Source organism: Mytilus galloprovincialis, chromosome 1, assembly GCF_965363235.1.
Source record: "Mytilus galloprovincialis chromosome 1, xbMytGall1.hap1.1, whole genome shotgun sequence".
NCBI lineage: Eukaryota > Metazoa > Mollusca > Bivalvia > Mytilida > Mytilidae > Mytilus > Mytilus galloprovincialis.
Window position 1 is genome coordinate 101,104,481 of NC_134838.1, and position 21,860 is coordinate 101,126,340.

Here is a 21,860-nt window from a genome sequence, read left to right on the forward strand (position 1 = left end):
ATTAAACCCCTTAGCTAGAGATGAGTTACACATGAACTAGATGTGTTCAGCTATTAGAAGGAAAAGCATGACAACATTGAAAGCAAAACAAGGGTAAACCATTTTGTTGACTGATCACTCTGTGGAAATGTTTCATTTGGTTCACAATAATTCATGATAAATTTTAAAAGTTTTAACCAAAATACCTGCATAATTCATCTGTTCTGAGCATAGTATTGTGATAAGACTTTTTAAGCTCTGCACAGATAGCCTGATAAAACTTTTCTGTAGTTTCTAAATTAAACACCTCATGCATTACTGCTTTTAACAGTTCCTATAAAAAAAATTGTTCATACTTAACAATGTTGCAATATAAATTTTAGCTAGCCTACAAGGAAGCTTTCACAATCAACTGGGACATCCATAATACACTTTTTGTAAACAAATATTTAAGAAAAGAGATCTTGTTTGACATGGTTCTATGTAAAAAGTTGTTATTAGTCAGAGGTTACCGTAATTTTTTTCGATTAATATTTACCGTTATTTTTCAAAATCAGTTGTTTTTTTTATGGTCTAAAAGAAAGTGTACATTTTATCTTCATGCACCAAAAATTACTGTTAATGTCATTGGGTAAGAATTTTTACCATTTTTCATCACAAAGGTACCCCATTAGAACCATCAACTATATGTTGGAGTAAACGTTTTTATTTGCTCCTTGTAAATCTCTTTTCTGTACATTATATAACATTTCATTGACTGCTATATCAAACTAAATTATACTTATGCAAATAATGAATAACAACATTAAAATGATCTTACAGGAAGTTTGTGAGAAAAGCCGTCCATTATAATCTCCATTCCTGTCTTATGGCCGTCTATTGAAAAACTGAAATAGAAATGAAACAACATTTTTTTCCATATAGACTATGTTTATACAGAGGATTTTCTCAGAGTTTATATTTAATTCCCCAGATTTGGTCAGGACTTAAAGTATAGCTTGTCTACATAAGTTTTATTCATTTGTACTCTAATACCTCTTTCTTTTAATGACATTTATGGTAGTTTAAACTTTAAAGATTTCAAAATCTAATAAACACACCTAAAAGTGTTCTAAAAGTGTTCATACTTACTCATAGTCAGCCATAACTGCTGAATATGTTACTTCATTCAGTATCTGTGTTAACAGGTTGATGTATATATCAAACATGGTAGCACTACAAAAAAAAAATATATAAAATAACCATGTATAAATGCTTTTCAAAATAAAACTGTTTTCAAACATGTTGGTGTCTGTTGCAGTAGGGAAACCTACACTATTCTCAATACCTGTTTACTGCAGTATATGCTATTTGCTGTGAATATACATAAACTTTTTTTCATTTGTGTTTGTTTTTCTGCATCAGATACGAGGAGGATTGTTAGAGCTTTTAAGATCACAATCCTAGAGCATCGTCCCTTGGTGTCTGTTGCAGCTAAACAATCATTTATTTTATATTTTATATCTATACATTTTCAGCAAAATATTATAAAATCAAGTGAGAAAAAAAAGTAAATAAATAAATGGGGTTTGCCACATCTCTGGAGTAGCAACTCTCAAATACTTTTTTATTTAACAAATAATACCTGTATGACTATTTCAATAGTTTATTTTACAATGTTATGTAAAATACTGTATGTTGTATCAATCATATATGTTATGTGTATATGCCCCCCTGGGGACCTAATTTGGAAAATAAAATTTATCTTATCTTATCTTATCTTATCTTATCTTATCTTATCTTATCTTATCTTATCTTATCTTATAAAAAAATCTGATTTTCTTTCAAAAGGCGTATTTTTCTCTCTAAAATATAGACCGACTTCAGTACCTTAAATAACTTTATCATTAACTTAAGAATGAAAATCAACTTAAAAGGGAATGCACCATGTTTACTCTTTAGAAAACCTATCCAGCTGTCTGCTACAAATGACAAGGTATCTGACTAGGTTCCTTGTCCACCTTTTTACAATTTTGTACAATGTCCAGAGCATTCATTATGTCTAGGTTAATATCAAATAAATTATACTAGGAAATTGTCACAAAAATGTCACAAGTTGGGAAAAAAAAGTTTTGAAAAAACCTAAATATTTGATTTAGTTGACTTACTTCTCCAAGGTTTTGTATGTGACAGGACTCATAAGGTGAACATGTATGTACCCTAAAATTGATTAAAAAAATAATTCATATATCAATAATATTTAAATGTTCATTTTACAACATGATTAGTGATATTAACATAATTAACAAGGATAGGAAAATTGATCTTCTCTAAATATTATAAACTGACTATGTGATATGGGCTTTGCTCATTATTGAAGGCTGTACAGTGACCTTTAGTGGTTAATTTCTGTGTCATTTGTTTTCTTGTGAAGAGTTTTTGAATTGGCAATCACACTACATCTTCTTTTTTATAATGACTGTTTTGTAAATTAAGTATGTCTTGGCAAGTGTTACTTCAAGTTACGTGATTCAATAACAAGGTCTTGGTTAGGTTTAAATTAAGGAATAACAGTACTGTAGTTGAAGAGTTGCCACTGTCAATTGCCGATTTGACGGCGGCAACTCTTAATAATATGTTAGAGCTTGAAAAAATGTACAAATTTAACAAACAAACAAATTCCGCAAATCTTTACGAATGAATTTTGCGCAGAGACCTTGTGGCTAAACGTGACGTCATACAAATGAAAACTTACAAACTGGTGGTGATTATGTTACCTCTACGCTTCAAATTCTGATACAATCACATTTAAACGGCGAATTCAAGGTTGGTGTTGTTTTAATTTCGATTATATTGTATTAATCTAAAATTCATTGATCCAATCAATTGAAAATGGCGGGTTACGCCTGGTCAACTTGACGGTAACTTTTAGCCAATGAAAAAAATTATTACATAAAAATTGCATTAGAATTATACATTGATGGTTTTTGTTAACATTAATGACTCTTTCATAATGTCTCCATGCTATGACCACACACTCTCTTCATAAATTAGATAATTTAACATGCTTACTGTACCTTTAGGGACACAAAATTTACTGTCCTTTTTGTACCATATTTTTATGAAGCTGTCTTCTTTCAGCAAAACTGGGTACTGAAAAAAACAGGTTTATTGACATTATAAAACTATTTGTTCCAAATGATATTTAGTTACATTGTGAGCAATGGAAGAACCATTGAAAGCTTGCAGCCAACATACTAAAAGTCATAATTTTACACCCTGGTAAATATTAAATTAATCAATGGATGGATACCCAAATTGTTTGTTTTTATATTTCTAAAAGATTAATTATAGGTAAACAGTGGTGGTAAAACATTTACTGTGAAGTCAGTAAAGTTTTTTTTGCTATTTAAAAAAAAACAAAACTTAACCAACTCATTAGGAGAATATATTTTTTTTTAATTTGATGAGTATTTTGAAATATTTATTTGATTGTCTAGTACATACTTACTTACTTTAGTACAAGACTCTTCTTTCACTTGTTTAAGATCAAAATCTGTGGCTACAAAAATATCAACTTAGTGAGTTAATAACATTATAATCATTTTCATGCATATGGTATCTAAGGATGCAGATTACACCTTATTTTTTTTAATTATAATAAAAAATGCAGCAAATTAAACATGCAATAAAATTGAGAATGGAAATAGGGAATGTATCAAAGAGACAACAACCCAACCATAGAGCAAACAACAGTCTTTTAACATTCTTAACAATGAAACATAAACTGTTTATGCTAATGAATGATGTTTTAAAGAAAATTATTTGTTGTAGAAGATGTACAAAATTGAGTTAGTGCCAAAAAAAAAACAATGCTAAATTTTATTGTTTAAAAAACTACAAACAAGTAAAACTGTGGATAATTTTAATAGTGAATAATATGCAAGTGTTCGCTAACCAGGATGTTGTTGAGTGATGAATCTGAAAACGCATCACACGGTATAGCTGACTTATTTAAACCCTGAAACCAAATTTCAGAAATCCTTGTATTGTAGTTCCTGAGAAAAATGTGACGAAAATTTTCAACTTTGCTATCATGTGTAAAATCATACAAGTGTTCGGTTAACAGAAAGTTGTCGAGTGATGAATCTGAAAACGCATATTACAGTATAGCTGACTTACGGCTATTCCAGAAAAAATGTATGGGAGGATTAATAATACATGGGTGATGGGTATCAGAGCAACTTTTCACATGTATAATACACTGGGATTCTCAATTACAATTGTCTGGGTTGTAGGTGCTGTGACAAACTGCCTTCCAACTCCATCATACCTTTTTTTCTGGAATAGCCCTTATATAAACCCTGAAACCAAATTTCAGAAATCCTTGTATTGTAGTTCCTGAGAAAAATGTGACGAAAATTTTCAACTTGGCTATCATGTGTAAAATCATACGAGTGTTCGGTAAATAGGAAGTTATACAGTGATGAATCTGAAAACGCATCACACGGTATAGCTGACTTATATGAACCCTGAAACCAAATTTCAGAAATCCTTGTATTGTAGTTTCTGAGAAAAATGTGACGAAAGATATTCATGGGACAGACGGACTAACGAACTGATGGACAGACAGACTGATGGACAGTTCGACTGACTGATGGACAGTACGACTGACTGATGGACAGTACGACTGACTGATGGCAGACAGAGGTTAAACATTACACCCCCCCCCCCCTTTTTTCCAAGCGGGGGTATAATTAATAACACATTTTAATTGAAAATGCAGACTACATCTCTACATTTACATGTGTAATCCTTAAAAAGAAGGTTGACGTTTAAAAGGGGAAGAAGAATCTGTTTTGATGCTATATTAATACTTTACCAATATACTGATTTGGATCAGGGAAGTGAAGTTCTGGATTTTTCTCAACATCTGAAATTGAAATAAGAAATAATAAAGAAAGAGAGTAAATAAAGTTGAAATATTATAATTTAAAACCATTTTTCTTAAATAAGAAAGACATTATAAAACATTTAAAATACTTGCTCATTGTTTATAGGTCTATCAATGATCATACATACCTACTCAAGTTAAATGTCATTATGTACATATTCAAAATATATTAAAATTTGAAAGAACTAAGTTTCATCATCCAAAAAATTCATCAAAATCTTTTCATTTGTATTCAAAATGTATGGTACACAAGCCTTGTATATTTGTAGATATGCTAGAAATAAGCTTCACCATTTGGACAATCTACAAAACGTCTCCAAATGTGCTAAGAAAGTGGAGCTTTATAATAATTTGATTTCTTTGAATCACTATACAAACATCTGTTGGAAATTTATATGTTTATAATTTTGAAAGTCTTGAAAAATTGTAAAAACATGGTCATGAAGTTCAAAAGCTTTGAGGTGATCTTAAGAGTGAGTTGATTTCATAAAATGAGTATTTTCTTCTTTCCAGCCTTGTCTGCAATCTAACTGATTGATTGATTGACTGGTGTTTAAAGTCACTTTCAACACTATCATGCTATTTCGTGGCTGTCAGATTTTCTTAGAGGAGGAAGCAGGTGTGCCTTGAGAGAACCACTGACCTTCTGTAGGAAAATCCTACTCAATTAAGATTGGAGACAAGTGCACCTTCCATTTGCAGGATTCGAACTCACCACCTCAGAGTTGACAGGTTATTTATAAAGTAGTGCAACTACTTAGACCACTTGGCCACAGAGCCCCCTCCCCCTCCCCTTATCATCTAAATAAACATTCACAACACTATAAGCAAGATTTGCACTTTGTGTAACCAGTACAAATGCACATTATGTAAGTAGTCGACAGTTTTCCTGCCATTTTGTAGAATTATTTAAGAGAATCTGTGACAAAATTTTAAAACTTTGATATTGATTTTTGTGGTAAGGAAAGCTTTAAAATACTTACCTGTGACATAACAATATTTTAAAATAATAGAAACCTTGCTTCTCCTTATACTTACTTTGTAAATTTAACATTAATTTCTCGTCAAAGTCTTCCATGCAGTATTTAACTTTGTAGTATTTTTCTTCTACTGTACAAAGTTCTTCCAATTCTTTAGCCATTAATGTAACATTACAATGCTCTGGTGTCATATAATCTAAAAATGATTTCACCATCTGTAAAAATAGTAATAATTAGTCTAAATACAAATAAAAAGTTCTTACTCTGCTGCCTAAGTAGACCATACACATAAGCTTTTATCACACCTGAATTGAATGGGAAACTTGTTTTATAATGCTGAGTTCACGTAATTTGAATTCGATTCGCATTAACTAATTCGAATTAGTTTAATTCACATTCGAAACGTTTTACGTCCTAACGTCAATTCTAATTCGAATTACAATGCGCGTCAAATTTCCTTTACTGTCCAAACGACGTTAACTTTTAATTCGTATTAACAAAAAAATATTTCTAATTCGAATTGGGTAATTCAAATTTGCCAATTCGAATCAATTCGAATTAAAAAAGAAGAGTGTGTGAACGCAGTTAGCCAATTTGATTCGCTTGCAATTCGAATTCAATTCAAATTAAATGTCCGTGTGAACGAGACATCAAATGTAGCTGGTTCTATGTTTGGTATTCTGTTGATTTCTATCTGTGAAATAACAAATTCCAAGGATTTTACAGATAGTGGCAAAGATATATTCTTAACTCAACAGAATAACATGCTTAATAATTATGTTGCCAATTACTAAAATTGCTAATCACAATTTTCATTTTTTCTGATGACATAATACTATCGGTTCTTTGAATAAATATTTTTGAACTGACCAAAATCTTGTCTAAAACTTTTGCTTTCCTATAAATTATTTGATATATTACCTTTTCATCATACTGATAAAACTGTGATCTTCCAGTTAAAACATCCTCTTCTGAAAAAAAATGCATGTTTTCTGCTACTTTCTCTACATATTCTAAGGGGTCAATCTATAAATAGAATCAGCATTTTAAATTATTCAAAAATAAAAATACAGAACCAGCATAAACAAACTTGGAAAAACAGTATATGTACAAGGCTTAATCAAAGTGCTGGATAGCACCTCTGGAAAGTTTGCAACTATATATGCGTATTATTTCAAATAGGTCATGTAGGTTATAGACGTGTATTATTTCAAATATGTATTTAATCACACTTTTGATTTTTTTTCAAACTAAACTAGTGTCTTGCCAGCAATTTCCAAAATTCACTTTTCAGGCCCCATTTATGGGCATTATGTTTTCTGGTCTGTGCGTCTGTGCGTCCGTTCGTCCGTCCATCCATTCATCTGTCTGTCCCATTCAGGTTAAAGTTTTTGGTAGAGGTAGTTTTTGATGAAGGTGAAGTCCAATCAATTTGAAACTTAGTACACACTAGAACACACCCGTGATATCTTGGGTCTGTGACTGAATTAAAGTATATAACTATGCGTAAGCCTTATTTTAGTATTGGGATTGTCATCTGATAAAGTCAAGCAGTATACATGGTATATAAGATGCACAGTTTTCTCTGCTTTCAAAATCTTTCTGTTTGAATCCGTCAACCTGGATCTTATCAATTATTGGTAATATTAATTACTGCTGACAAATTGGATCTCGTTATTTTAGTATTACAGATGTTCCCTATGATTTAATCTTTCTAAATTAAATGCCAATTTATAGTTTTTACTCCATTTTCACGGTCCACTGAACATAGAAAATAATAGTGCAGATGGGGCATGCGTGTACTATGGACACATTCTTGTTTATACTTCTAAATCTTAAGACTGTTTTAATTTCACCTGATAAATGTATAACCGAAGAAAGCTACAAGTCAAACTTATATATAAGGGTATATATACTTGATAGGGTAAACTGAAAATTTCACCCCTTTACACCTATAATGGTAAAAGTGACACCAACAAAATTCAAGCTTGACTTGTGTTTTGTGGTTATAAGCATTGCGTATAAGTTTCATAAAATTTGGTTCAGGCAAACTAAAGAAAGAAAACAGAAATCAAGTTTTGGATGTATGGATGTACGTACAAGTAAGGGACGTACATACTTATAGAAAAAAAAAACAAGGATACAACTCATTATGGTGGGGGCATAACAATAGTAGTATGACCTCAGGAATAAAAAGTTTATATACACTAGATTCATACAATGTTGATCTGAGGTGCTTATAACCCTACAACACGTTTTAGTTTCTGCTGTGTAATCACCATTGAGGCAATGTTATTTGAATTTTTTGTTTTGAGCCATTTATTTGATATACTAGTAATCATTGCATCAGTCTTAGGACGACACATTGTTAATTATACATGTAGGTCAATCTTAAAGAATTTTACTGCCACAGGAATAAAGTGTGAGGATATTAGTTCTGGATCCGCTACTGCATTGTTAAGCACTAAGAAAGTCAGTTTGCTAGTACAATGTAAATGGCCCGTGACAAATGTTATTAAATCATTTTTTACAGCACTTGTCTTTAGCTTGATCTCGGTCTTGATACACTGAGCTATAATATTCTAAGAAGTAGATGATGACTCGGTTGCTTTTAAATTATACTGATGCTATGATACTTATTGTCATTAAAACGTTTTTTCTGATGTCTGTTGTCAGTTTGATGCACTTGAGCATGCTGAACAAGTGAAGGTCCTCATATCCACACTGGAATGTGAAACAGTTAGTATTCAAATAACAGAAGTTTTCAAATGATGTTTGCTGGGAACAGTATATCTAACATAATAATATACATGTTCCTGATGTTTGGCATCATAACTTTCAGATCGATGTCAGTTTTGACAAAAACAATGCACTTTTCTATTAAAGCCGGTATTTACCTTATTAACATGTTCTTGGCGTGAGACATAAGCCATATAATTATCGATTATTTTATATTCTATCACCTGTGTATTGTTAAATAAATCAAACCATTATCACTTGTCAATTATCCGACAACTTGGTCAAATATCAACTTGTTCTCGCATACCGGACTCTTTCGATATTCTCGGGCTTTTACTTATTCAATAATAAACAGTTGTAAATATCGTACATAGAAAAAATAGTGCGGGAAAATGTTCATTCATGAAATATTCATGAATGAAACGCTGCCTCGCGTAGATTTCTTTTGATTTTCTTCAGCCAATGGCCGATCCGCAAAGTAGTTTTGTGATACTTATTTGCAAAATGAAGTTAAATTCATCTGAATTGTCGGTAAACATTTATTCCTTTTTTATTCAAGCTGTAATCTTTTCAAAAGAGTAGCAACTCAAAATATCCAAGAACCAGAATTCGAACACTAGTACTACATTATCTTGGAGCAGAACATTGCGATAGTCTGTCTCACTGGAAGTTGAGGCAGACGCCTATGGAAAGTAGCTATAGCAAGCTATAGCAAGCTATAGCAAACTTTCCAAAAACAGGTTGGAATTGTGAGGCTGGCTTTATCAGAAAAATTTTGATGCAATTCTAGAGGTTACATAGTCTTAATCTTGATGTTAGAAGGTAAGGTGTATTTAACCTGTCATCTATGCATACTTATCACATGAAAAAATTACCTAAAGTGAAAGGTATTTCATCCAATAAATATTTTAACAAAACACATTTGTTCTTTTCAAATTGTTTCAAAGGATTTTTTCAATAACTGTCTCATAAGGTCCTTTATAAAAAAAAATGTTCTGCAACTTTGATCCAATTAGAAGCCAGTATGATGATATCTGATCATGAATTCTAGCAATAACTAGTTCAATTAAGCCATATCAGTCATTGAATCAAGATATTTCTATATATCTTTTAATGTCTATCTATAGCAAAGGCAGTCATTTCAAAGGCATTTAAACCTCTGCTTAAAAATTACAAGTATCAAAATAAGAGTTTATCCTATTTTCAAGTTTTTGTGAAAGTGAACATATTGGTAGCTAGATAGAAACATCAGTTATACTTATACAGGATACATAAAAACCGATTTCCAAAATGGTGTCAGAGAAAAAGATTTATCAGTTAAGTTTATAATGCAGACTGGATGCAAAATGCACAGCAATGCGATATCTTCCATCAGCCCAAAAAAAATCAACTTCAAGTCTGATAAAAGTTAGTTTAAATGTAAATAACACTAAATTAATACCTTTTCTCTCCACCTGAAGTTTGTTTTAGCAATCAGTTTTTGTTCTTCATAAAAAGATGTCATGCTTTTAAAATTTTCTCTCAGCATACGAAGGTATTCAAATACAATCACCAGAACCTGTAAAACAATTTAGTCAAATATTGTTTCATGTTAATAATTAAGTTCATTAAAAAGTTTTTTTTACTTCTTTGGCATTTAACAAGTTCATTAAATACATGCAATCCCCCTTGGATATACTAATAAATTCTGAAGAAACTAAGGTTCCAACCACTTCACGCAAAAAATGACCTGAATTTTGCTATTGTTTAGGTACCCTCATTTAATACACCTGATAGCCTTTCTATGTTTAACAGTTTTTATACATCCCTGACCTTTACTATATGGGTTTGAACATTCCTGATAAAGGGAAATCTTGGAATCAGTTTTCGATGCATAAATTATAACATATATGCTGATCATTTCATTCTATGGGTTTTCTGAATTCATTTTTATATCTCAATTTTTTTTTATCATACTCATATTTATTAATGGACCTGATATATGTCTGAAAAAGTCATATGTCAGTTTAAAAATTACGTAGAAAAAGTTTCATAAATTGTTTTAAACTGCAAGTTAAAGGTATCACAATTAATTCCATACTTCTCTGTAATGTTTGAATCCTTCAGGTGTCAGTTTGATGGAAAATAGAAACCAGCTCCATGTTGAGTTGAAATCAAAACCATCAAATGATATGTTTCCTGTCATTCCTACTGCCCATGTTCTGCAACAAAAATAATGTGTTAATGAAAAACATCAAGAATAATCTTTCATAAAAAAGGCACAAAAATCAATCAAAGGACTCATGAACTTAAATTATTCCAGACATTGTAACTGGAAATAAACAACAAGTTAGATAGTTTAAATGAAGTTCTGTCAAACGAAGACATTCAACATTTTTTGTGTGTTATAAGAGTGTATATTTGCATTTATTTGGATACTGTTTGTTGGCCTCTTAAAACATTTATTTTTCCATTTTCAGGTTGTTCTATCATTCAATTATGTCCAAAATGTTATTTAGGACTCCTTGACCCTTTGAAGAAATAAATCTATATGAACCCATATTAAAATGATAATTCATGAATATGTTAAGAAACTTAAAAACAAAATTTCAAACTTACTTCTTCTTAAGGAGTGATAAAATGCTGCCTTTTCCTTCATGAGTAATTAAGGCATCTAGGATATCAAGTGGTTTAGTCTTATACAGATCACCAACAGGAGGACAGGCCCATGAGACCCACAGCTTATGTATATTGTTCACAGGTAAAACTATAACATAAGACAATATATAAAAGGTAAATTAAGTGATCTAAGATTAAAAGAAGATTAAAAAAGACAAAAAAGAAAGGAACAAATATAACGTATCAATTTTAAGTTTGGTAACATTGTATAAGTTTGCTTTATTTTTTTTTTTGTTATGCAAAATGATAAAAGGAAATAAAAACATATTTCAATAGAGCATAAAAAAAAACAGTATTTGACTCACATTCTTTCACATCATTTTCAAAATTATTTTTTCAACAACCTATATGATTAATGTGAAAAACCACTATGATGCATCATATGTTATCATGTAAAATGTTAAATATACTTTGTTTAAAAAATGTCAAAAGGCAAAGGTTTTTTATAAGCTTTTTCAATGCTACAGGTTAAATATGAATATCTCTTACCTTTTATAATTTTGTGAAAAGAAACATCAGGGAAAGGATCCTGTAAGAAGAAAACAGTCAAAGATCATGCAAATCAGAAGTTATATGGCAGGTCTTAGGAAGTCTATAAACTTGTCTAGACTCCGTTTAATTTTAGATACAGTATATAGTATAACATGTCAATTGTTGAAAATGGTAAGTTGACTTATAGATGTATTTTCTAATTTTAATATATTATCAGGGTGCAGTAGCATGATCATATACCCCAACATCTCATTAGCCATTGTTTACTTCAGAGTTTGAAGTCTTGCAGTTCAATTCCATGTATCTTTCTTAAGTATGACAGACTAAGTTTCTGTATTGCAAGCATTGTATATTCAACCCAAATGAGTATTTCTTTTTAACAAGTACAATAGTTAATTAAATGCTCTTCTTTTATAAAACAAATTTTTGACTTGATTAATAAAAACCTACCTTTTGACTGTCAAAAACTGGCCTCGGAAAATTACTGGAAAATACATAAAACAAATATAGATTTTTTTTCTCTTCATGAATAAGTGAGAAAACACTCACTGGAGTGTGTTTTAAAAGTGATCCAACATTTCAATTCTTTTACTGGGTAAAGATAACTAAACATTAAGACACAAGGAGCAAATCTCATCTTGAAATCTACACTTAACGTCTGAAGTAAAAACATAAAGTCACAGTCAGATAGTAATACTAACTGATGGACAAGGAGTTTCAAGGTCAACATCTGCTATACAAAATTGGCTTCAAAGAGGTAATAGTACGAATAAGATATCAAGATAATTGTAATTTTCAACATCATCATTGCAGCCACTGGTAGAAAATTAAAACATTTAATTGTCGCCTACTACAACTTTCATTGAGTAAACATTAAAATTCATCATCTGTTTCTTACAAATTAAAAAATCTTACAATATTATTCTTTGAGCAGAACTATTTTGTCTTCTCTCATTCAATTGCCATTAATTTATTTTTATATATCTTTTCCATAATTATCATACTTCATTTTCCTATATTTTTTGTTTACTGATTACTTACTTATTAGGTACTGATGAGAATATATCCTTCACATGTGTTTCCATCTTGTCTAAGGTATCTGGAAAAATTTGAATAATTAGTTGTGTTAAAATACCGGTATTTATTCCGGCAAAGGAAAATAATGAATAGATGTAGAATTGCTCCAGATTTTTTTTAACATTTAACACCAAGACTTTATATTGAAGACTTTAAAAACATAAATAAAAATCTTATGAGAAAAACTATAATAAATATTTAAAATGAAAAAAATTAAGAAAAAATATAAAGACAATTTAGAATAGATATTATACCTTTAGAGTAAACAGCTAATGTCATGTAATGTGCAGAGTACAACCTCTTGTAGAAGTCTCTAAGTTTACTGTAAATGTTCAGTCCTTGTTTCTTTGGAGTATCACGTAATGTTTCAGCATTACCTGAGAAAAAAGGACAATGTAAGTTCAGTCTACTACAAGCTATTCTAATGACTAGGGTTTTGTCAAGCGCATGTAGGAATTTTGTGTTATGAACTGATACACTTTATTATAGTTCACCTTAAAATGCCAGATTTTGATTTGTTATTATGAGGGAAACATATTACTCTATTTCCTGTCTCAGGAGGAGATATTTTTTTATGCCACCCTCTTGTGCAGATTAATCAAAAGATCTTTAATTCAAAATACAATGAATAACATCAATAACTTTACTCTTAAATTTAAAATTGAAAAGACAAGGATAGAAATTTCAGTATAATAAATTAAATAACGCAACAATGTGAGGGTGGCAGAGCAGATTGTTACCCCTAGAATCTGCTGTTGTTAACCTCTCATATAGGTGTTATTTATAACCTTTACTTGTTCTAAAGGTTCCCAGATCATTATTCTCTGTTACAGGAAAATATAGACAGGTCATTTTCAATCCTTTAAACTGATTTATGACATAAAAATGCTGGTATAGTTAATTTTTTTTAACTGCATAATTGTATACTTTGAATTATCTCAAGACTGTTAAAAGTAGATATGCATAAAAGAGATGTGCATAGGGTGTTTGCAAAAATACAAGCATCACTTGAACATAAATATAAAATGATATCTACATAATTATTAAATTTAGTTTTGTGGATGTTATTAATATTAGAATAATTGTAATCATAGATATGCAGGAATACATATTTGTGACATCATGAATTGGTTTTATACATTATAAACCTTTTGGTTGCCATGATCCTCACCAATGATATGACGAAAAATATAAGAATGAAATTATCAAATTGTGAATTTTTTACCTATCATAAACATTCTCATGACATGATTTTCTCTGGCTAAGAGTGAAAACAGCTGACTTGCTCTGGAGTCATCATCTGTTAAGTTCATCTGAAACTCTAATACAAAAAATATCAGTATATACATAAGTTCTGTAAAGCTACACAAACAAAGCTTCAATTATATTTCAAAGGAAAGGCTAAATAATATTATTATAAACCGTGATAAGAGTGAAACCATTTACCTATTTTCAATAATTTGAGGTGTGGACTCAGATTTGGACTTTATATTCATATAACTAAAAGACAAGAAGCTGTGGTTTCTTGTAATGCAAACCTAGATGAGAGGTTAACGATTTAAATCATCAATAATCATTGTACTTTGTACTTCCATTGTTTAATTTATTTAAGGAATGACTGTAATATTTTTTCTGTCGCGTAGCGGGTTATTTAACAGTGTGCACCACATTTTTTATGTTATTTCGAATAGACAGAAAAAATATTACAGTCATTTCTTATAATTTTATTCTAAATTCCATTTTAAACCGTAGAAAACCATGAAAAAACGTTGATGACGTCACGGTCACATGACTAAATTATGTCTATGGGCTCATAACAAAATAATGTCAGCCAATCAGAAGACATGTTACATCAGAAATTAAATTATAAAAAGAAGTAAGCATAGATTACTAGTCCTAGTATTCTAAATGGAGAATGACTAATATTCAATTGTAATCTAAACAAGAGTGCACACGCTGAAATGTCTCGCCTTCTATACTAATCATTGATATTATGTTGATAGTCCTAAGTATAAAGCTAAGCTTTATTACAACTGTCACATAAACTTAACATTAACCAAGATAACTAAACAAAGACCAATGAACCTTGAAAAAGAGGTCCAGGTCAGATGAACCATGCCAGGCAGACAGGTACAGCTAACAATGCTTCTATACAACATATATAGTTGACACATTACTTATAGTTTAAGAAAAATAGACCAAAACACAAAAACTTAACACTGTGCAATGAACCGTGAAAATGAGGTCACGGTTAAATAAAACCTGCTCGACTGACATAAAGATCATAAAATATTTCCATACACCAAATATAGTTGACCTATGGCATATAGCATTAGATAAAAAGACCAAAACTCAAAAACTTAACTTTGACCACTGAACCATGAAAATGACGTCAAGGTCACATGACATCTGCCCGCTAGACATGTACACTTAACAATCATTCCATACAACAAATATAGTAGACCTATTGCATATGGTATGAGAAAAACAGACCAAAACACAAAAATTTAACTATAACCACTGAACCATGAAAATGAGGTCAAGGTCAGATGACACCTGCCAGTTGGACATGTACACCTTAAAGTCCTTCTTTACACCGAATATACTAGCCCTATTGCTTATAGTATCTGAGATATTGACTTGACCACCAAAACTTAACCTTGTTCACTGATCCATGAAATGAGGTCGAGGTCAAGTGAAAACTGTCTGACAGACACGAGGACCTTGCAAGGTACGCACATATCAAATATAGTTATCCTATTACTTATAATAAGAGAGAATTCAACATTACAAAAAATTTGAACTTTTTTTTCAAGTGGTCACTGAACCATGAAAATGAGGTCAAGGACATTGGACATGTGACTGACGGAAACTTCGTAACATGAAGCATCTATATACAAAGTATGAAGCATCCAAGTCTTCCACCTTCTAAAATATAAAGCTTGTAAGAAGTGAGCTAACGCCGCCGCCGGATCACTATCCCTATGTCGAGCTTTCTGCAACAAAAGTTGCAGGCTCGACAAAAATAGAGTTAGTATTGAAAAACTAACTTATTGAAATAAGCTATGTGCTTGTATGGTAACTTTGAGTGGATATTATTGAGAAAAATTGTGTTTCTGTACAGCAATAATATACAAGACATCAACTATTCAACCTTACAAACACAATTTTACATTGTAAGTCTGACCTTATTCCCATCATACTTAAAATATTTTCAGGGAAAAATTTGAAGTAAACTTTTTAAAACTACAAAACTTATTCGTCTTAAGGTAGCACAATACAAAGATTTTGTCACTCCCAATCAGACCACTTTAAACTGATGTAATTCATTTCATTCTTCTTTATATTAATTAAATGAGGTACCAAAAGAAAGAAGAAAGATTAAACTTTCAAATCGTAATAATTTCATTATGACATAATTATTACATAATTAATTATTATGTAATTAGTTGCTATATTGTGATGTCCACACTTGAATGAATTTAGCTTCTTTGTTCTTCATAGCATTCCAAAATATTTTATATATTCTTGTACAACACAGCTTGACCTCCAAAACTGTGTCTCAGATTTCCAAAAACATCAATAGAAGAAATTTTATACCCAATTTAATTTAGTGATCTCTTATGAATTGATGTTGCAAACTTCATTGAAGATTTATGAGAGAATGAAATACAATAGGAAAAATCTGAGACACAGTTTTGGAGGTCAAACTGTGTTGTGCAAGAATCTATAAAATATTTTGGGATGCTATGAATAACAAAGAAGCTAAATTCATTCAAGTATAGACATCACAATATGGCAACTAATTACATAACAATTAATGATGTAATAATTATGTCATAATGAAATTATCACACAAGATTAATCCTTCTTCTTTCTTTTGGTACCTCATTTATAAAATTTAAAGAAAGATGAGTGGAATTACATCAGTTTAAAGATGTCTGATTGGGGATGAAAAATCTTTGTATTGTGCTACCTTAATGTATATTATTTCATAAAGTTCATGTAACAATTGTAATTCAACAGCTTCTACATACCACTGTCAACAGCTTCTACATACCACTGTCAACAGCTTCTATTTCTCTATCAACTGCATCTTCCTTAAACAGTGGGCTGATAAAAAAATTAGCAAATCTGTCTAATGCTCTGTAAAAGTACTTCTGTTCTACTCCAAAGTAAAAACAGGTCTAAAATAAAAGTATATACCAGTATGAATATAGAAATCATCAAAACAATTCAAGAGTTGACAACATTCATTTTATATTTTTCATTCAATTTTTAAAAAACTTTAAGTTTTTATCATCACAAGATTTTACACACATGTCTCATCTAAACCTTCAACGAATATCTTCTTCTCAGAATTCACTAAGTCAATTGAATTTGAAAGCCATCATCCTTAAAGCATTTTTTTCCTTATTTCATTACAATAACTTGCAAACTTTTCTCAGTTATTGTCTATACTTCTTGTAAATAAAATGATAAAGAGCTAAAGAGCTGATATATGGTAGAATGGAGTCACAGATCACATATGAGTTTCATCAATCATGAGTAATTTTTAGTCAACATAATTACATTCATGAGACTGTGAAAAATTCATGAAATTTACAATTTGTCAGATATCCTTGTATATAATGAGCAAAAATTGGGTATAACCATTAACCCAAGTTTATAGTACTGTATACTTTAAATCATTTATACTGATAATTAATTTAACCTTTTCTGTATCTGTCCATGCATTTGTGTCTCCACCACGTGTACTGATATAGTCATCCAGTTCATTTTCTCCTGGGTATTTACTGCTTCCCATGAATACCACTGAAATATAACAATTGTTGACACACTTAAATGTCTTGTCTGCTGTATTATTAGAGTTATTTTAACAATCTCTTAAAATAAAATCATAATTAAATGATATCTGTCAGATCCTAATATTTGTCTAATACTGAAGTAACATAGTAAATGTTGTTGCATGTAAACTATCATTCCTTATACAACCAAATTGTTGTTTATCCTTTTGTCTTTATATGGTTACAAAAATAAATCTGCCTGGTATATAGATAAGACAGCAATCTAATCAATATTTGTTATGTTGTCCGAAAAGACTTTTTCAGATTCCTTCACAATATTTTTTTGTAATAAAGAAAACAATTATATTAATATTTTATTAAAAACTTCTTGTTTTACAAACTTACTATGTTCAAGAAAATGGGCAAATCCTGGAATGTTGTCTGGGTTACAGAAACTTCCAACTCCAATACACAAAGCTGCAGCTGACTATAAATATAATAAACAAATATTTATTAGTTATATATGTACCGGTACATGTAACGTAAACTAACTGAAAATCTTATCAAATCAATTCACAGACATTTTGTTTCTTTAGAATAACATAATCTTGATAATATTTATATATTGTATAATAAATTCAGTTTTTGAAGAGTACAGTTTTTATAGGTTCTCTTAAATTATCAAATTTAAAAAAAAAACACAAAAATAAGCAATACTTTAACAGTTATAACAAGAATGTGTCCATAGTACACGAATGCCCCACTCGCACTATCATTTTCTATGTTCAGTGGACCCTGAAATTGGGGTAAAAACTTTAATTTGGAATTAAAATTAGAAAGATCATATCATAGGGAACATGTGTACTAAGTTTCAAGTTGATGTAACTTTAACTTCATCAAAAACTACCTTGACCAAAAACTTTAACCTGAACTTCGCACTATCATTTTCTATGTTCAGTGGACCATGAAATTGGGGTCAAAACTATAATTCGGCATTAAAATTAGAAAGATCATATCATGGGGAACAAGTGTACTAAGTTTCAAGTTGATTGGACTTCAACTTCTTCAAAAACTACCTTGACCAAAAACTTTAACCTGAAGCGGACGGACGAACGGAGGCACAGACCAGAAAACATAATGCCCCTCTACTATCGTAGGTGGGGCATAAAAAATCAAAACATCTCAGATCAATGAAATATTGTTATTGTGCTATAATTTGTACAAGTTTCTTTCTGTCTGCTCTGCATGAGACTACATTGTTAGCTAACTTTCTCTGTTTATCCTCAATGAAGTTCTAATATGCGTCTATAATGTATCAGCTTGCTGTAGATAATTTTTAATAACATTTTCTCCATTCATCTTGAACCAAGCCTAAATATGTGTGACTGTCTATCTGTTTGTGTTAGACTATGCTTAAATATATACCTTTCTCTCAATCTGCTGTGAATTGGCAATATTTTCATCCACCTCTTCATCTGAGTGTTCATCCATTTCCATTTCATCATCCCCCACCTCTTCCTCTTCTGATTCCTCTTCAGATTCTACATCCTCATCAACTACACTCTCCCCTTCTTTTAGATCAGATATCAATAATACCCTTAATCCATTATCAAGAGAAATGTATCTAAAATATAAAGCAAATGTACATGTATAATGATTCTTCTTCAACCACATAACACACATGTGTATAGAACACCACATTCATAACTTTTAATCAAGTTTAGTAAGTGTTTTGCTATTCATTTTTTTTAGTTGTTTCTAAATAAAGTGAGATTTTGAGTCTTGATGTTGTTGTTTTTAATGTTGAATAAATCTTTAAAAGTTTATCATGTTTTGTGTAGATTTTGCTATCAATTTTATTTTTTCATTGTTTAAAAATCAAGTGAGATTCTTGGGTTTTTATTATTTGTTGAATAAATCTTAATCATGTTAATCATGGTTTGATTAGTGTATTGCTATAAAAAAATCTTTTTTTCTCAATAAAATGAGATCAAAGGGACCAAACTGTTAAAATCAATTATTGGTCGTGTTTTTCATCTAAAATCTTCAATATTTTACTCATACCAAGCTAAATACTCAAAGCAAGTTAAAACAAGAATCCTAAATTCAAAAAATAGTATAAATTTCAAAACCTACTTTGATATTTTAGAAGACAAAAGTATTGCTTCTTTTTGTAGATTTAGAACTTTGAACACAAAAATTCCTATTGAAATTGGTAGATGGAAAAATATTCAGAGAGAAAATCGTATTCTTACTTTGTGTAATTCTGTTGTTATTGGCCATGAGTTCCATTAAATGTTTGAATGTTAAGCAATAGAAAAAAGTAGACAAATGCTACTAAAGAATCATTTTGTAAACAGACCAAATAACTTAAAATTTCAAGGTCTAATGAATAGCAACAATCTGTATGAACTAAACAAGCTGTGAAAGTTTATAAGAATAATTAATAAATGCTTTTTTTTATATACATATAAGACAAGTCTAAATTGAAAACTACGTTCAAACCTATGACACGCAATTTTTATATGTGTGTATGTAAAACAAATTTCGTTGTAGAAGGGTCTAAATACAGCACAAACAACATTTTCCAAAAGACCAAAAAAGTAAAAAAGTATATATATATATGAATTAAAATTAGGTGCATCGTGTACAATGTAGGGTGAGAATCGACCTAGGGGGCAATGTGTACTAAGGGTGCAAAAGTGTATTGGGCAGGAACAGACCTGATACCCTTCTCATTATTGCTGAATCTCATTCAAATAAAAGTCTGAAGTTGAAACAGTGTAATGTTTTTCTTCAATGAATCCAGATTCCTAAATGACACAGTCTGTCAGTTCAATAGGGCGTGACATGATCATATATGGAATGTCGTCTTTGTTGGGCATGTGAGGACACAGACATCGAGCTGTCGTATTTTCAGGCACACGAAATGCAACATTGAAAAACTACCAGCAGCAAGAGGGTTAAATTATAAGTTACATAAATGTAACCTGGTAACAGTGACACTAACAGATATCCATCTAACCTTCTATAAAGTGCATTATAAGGGGACAAAGTCCCCAATACGGTGGAAAAATCTTTTTAAAAAAATCTTTTTAAATCGGGGGGGAAAAATCCCCAAATTTTCATTCTACTAATGAACTCAAAAACGTTAACTTTTTTATTTTCAGATTTTTTGTGCATAAATCTACTTCGTTTTTCCGGTCTCGTTTGCATGAGACTTTGAGTAAAATATATATTTATCAGTCTAGTAAAATATAGGAAGGAACACATTTACCAATTTCATTTTTAATAATTCTTTGATATTGTAACGTGAATGAGATTTCACGAGTTCACAGAATATTAGAAAACAGAATAAGTTACTAATAATATAGATTTAATATCAGCCAAATAATTTAAGCACAATTTACAATGAATAATAATACTGTAAGGTACTGGTAAATGTTACATAAAAACAAATAGGTATTTAATTGTGCGGTGTAATTTATAAGTAAATACTTAATTTGTGGCAAGATTGACAAATATTTTATAATGATTTTTTACAATTGTGGCAGTAATCCACTATACTTATAACTATGGTCACAAGTCAAAATTTTAGTTTTTACCAAATATAAAGGGGGAAGCATTTCATCAGCTATGATATAAATTTCTAGTACACGTTTGTACATAGGTTCAAGATGATGATGATAATTATTAAGTTAATCAAATTGTTAATGTGTAAAACACTGGAAGTGAAATGAATTTTTCATTTGTTTACATTTTGTTGTACAAGTGTTACGGCAGGGAATGTAAGTAATTACTCATGGCTTACCTTCTTCATGCTATATATCATGTAATTCCTGTATTAAGGATCATTTCTTGTAACCAAATATTCATATTTAAATGTCTGATATGCCTGATATACATAGGAAAATTCTTCGACTGCCATTGTTTATTTACGGAGACTTTGTCATCTGCCATTTTGTGGGGACCGAAACATGTGTTTTTATATCTTTAAATACCAATTCGTCCCCTGGACAATTGATCTTATATTGTATTTTTGATACCACAGATAAGATATTTTATAAGTATACCCTGACGGACACAAATATATTGTAAATATTTAGATGGTTGAAATGAACTATGTTGTATGTTATTTACTTATTATGTACTAACGCGTATCATCTGCTAAATCAATGCGAGCGCAGTAGTGTCCGATTGTTTATTTCAAGCTTC

At 30.5% G+C, this 21,860-nt stretch overlaps 1 protein-coding gene across 1 annotated transcript in view; it reads right to left on the reverse strand.

Moving 5' to 3' along the window:
* LOC143047364 (nardilysin-like) overlaps positions 1-21,860 on the reverse strand; it is a 39,378-nt gene that overhangs the window by 14,501 nt on the left and 3,017 nt on the right. Inside the window, exons 2-22 of the mRNA XM_076220403.1 lie at positions 19,071-19,269; positions 18,051-18,132; positions 17,573-17,673; positions 16,919-17,045; positions 14,084-14,179; positions 13,113-13,235; positions 12,823-12,880; positions 12,232-12,265; positions 11,779-11,818; positions 11,230-11,377; positions 10,712-10,832; positions 10,073-10,189; positions 6,814-6,918; positions 5,951-6,107; positions 4,841-4,891; positions 3,474-3,520; positions 3,036-3,111; positions 2,127-2,178; positions 1,111-1,194; positions 800-866; positions 186-313 (exon numbers count right to left, since the gene is read on the reverse strand). Coding sequence (XP_076076518.1) covers positions 186-313; positions 800-866; positions 1,111-1,194; positions 2,127-2,178; positions 3,036-3,111; positions 3,474-3,520; positions 4,841-4,891; positions 5,951-6,107; positions 6,814-6,918; positions 10,073-10,189; positions 10,712-10,832; positions 11,230-11,377; positions 11,779-11,818; positions 12,232-12,265; positions 12,823-12,880; positions 13,113-13,235; positions 14,084-14,179; positions 16,919-17,045; positions 17,573-17,673; positions 18,051-18,132; positions 19,071-19,269 — 2,013 coding nt within the window. The remainder of the gene's footprint in view (positions 1-185; positions 314-799; positions 867-1,110; positions 1,195-2,126; positions 2,179-3,035; positions 3,112-3,473; positions 3,521-4,840; positions 4,892-5,950; positions 6,108-6,813; positions 6,919-10,072; positions 10,190-10,711; positions 10,833-11,229; positions 11,378-11,778; positions 11,819-12,231; positions 12,266-12,822; positions 12,881-13,112; positions 13,236-14,083; positions 14,180-16,918; positions 17,046-17,572; positions 17,674-18,050; positions 18,133-19,070; positions 19,270-21,860) is intronic.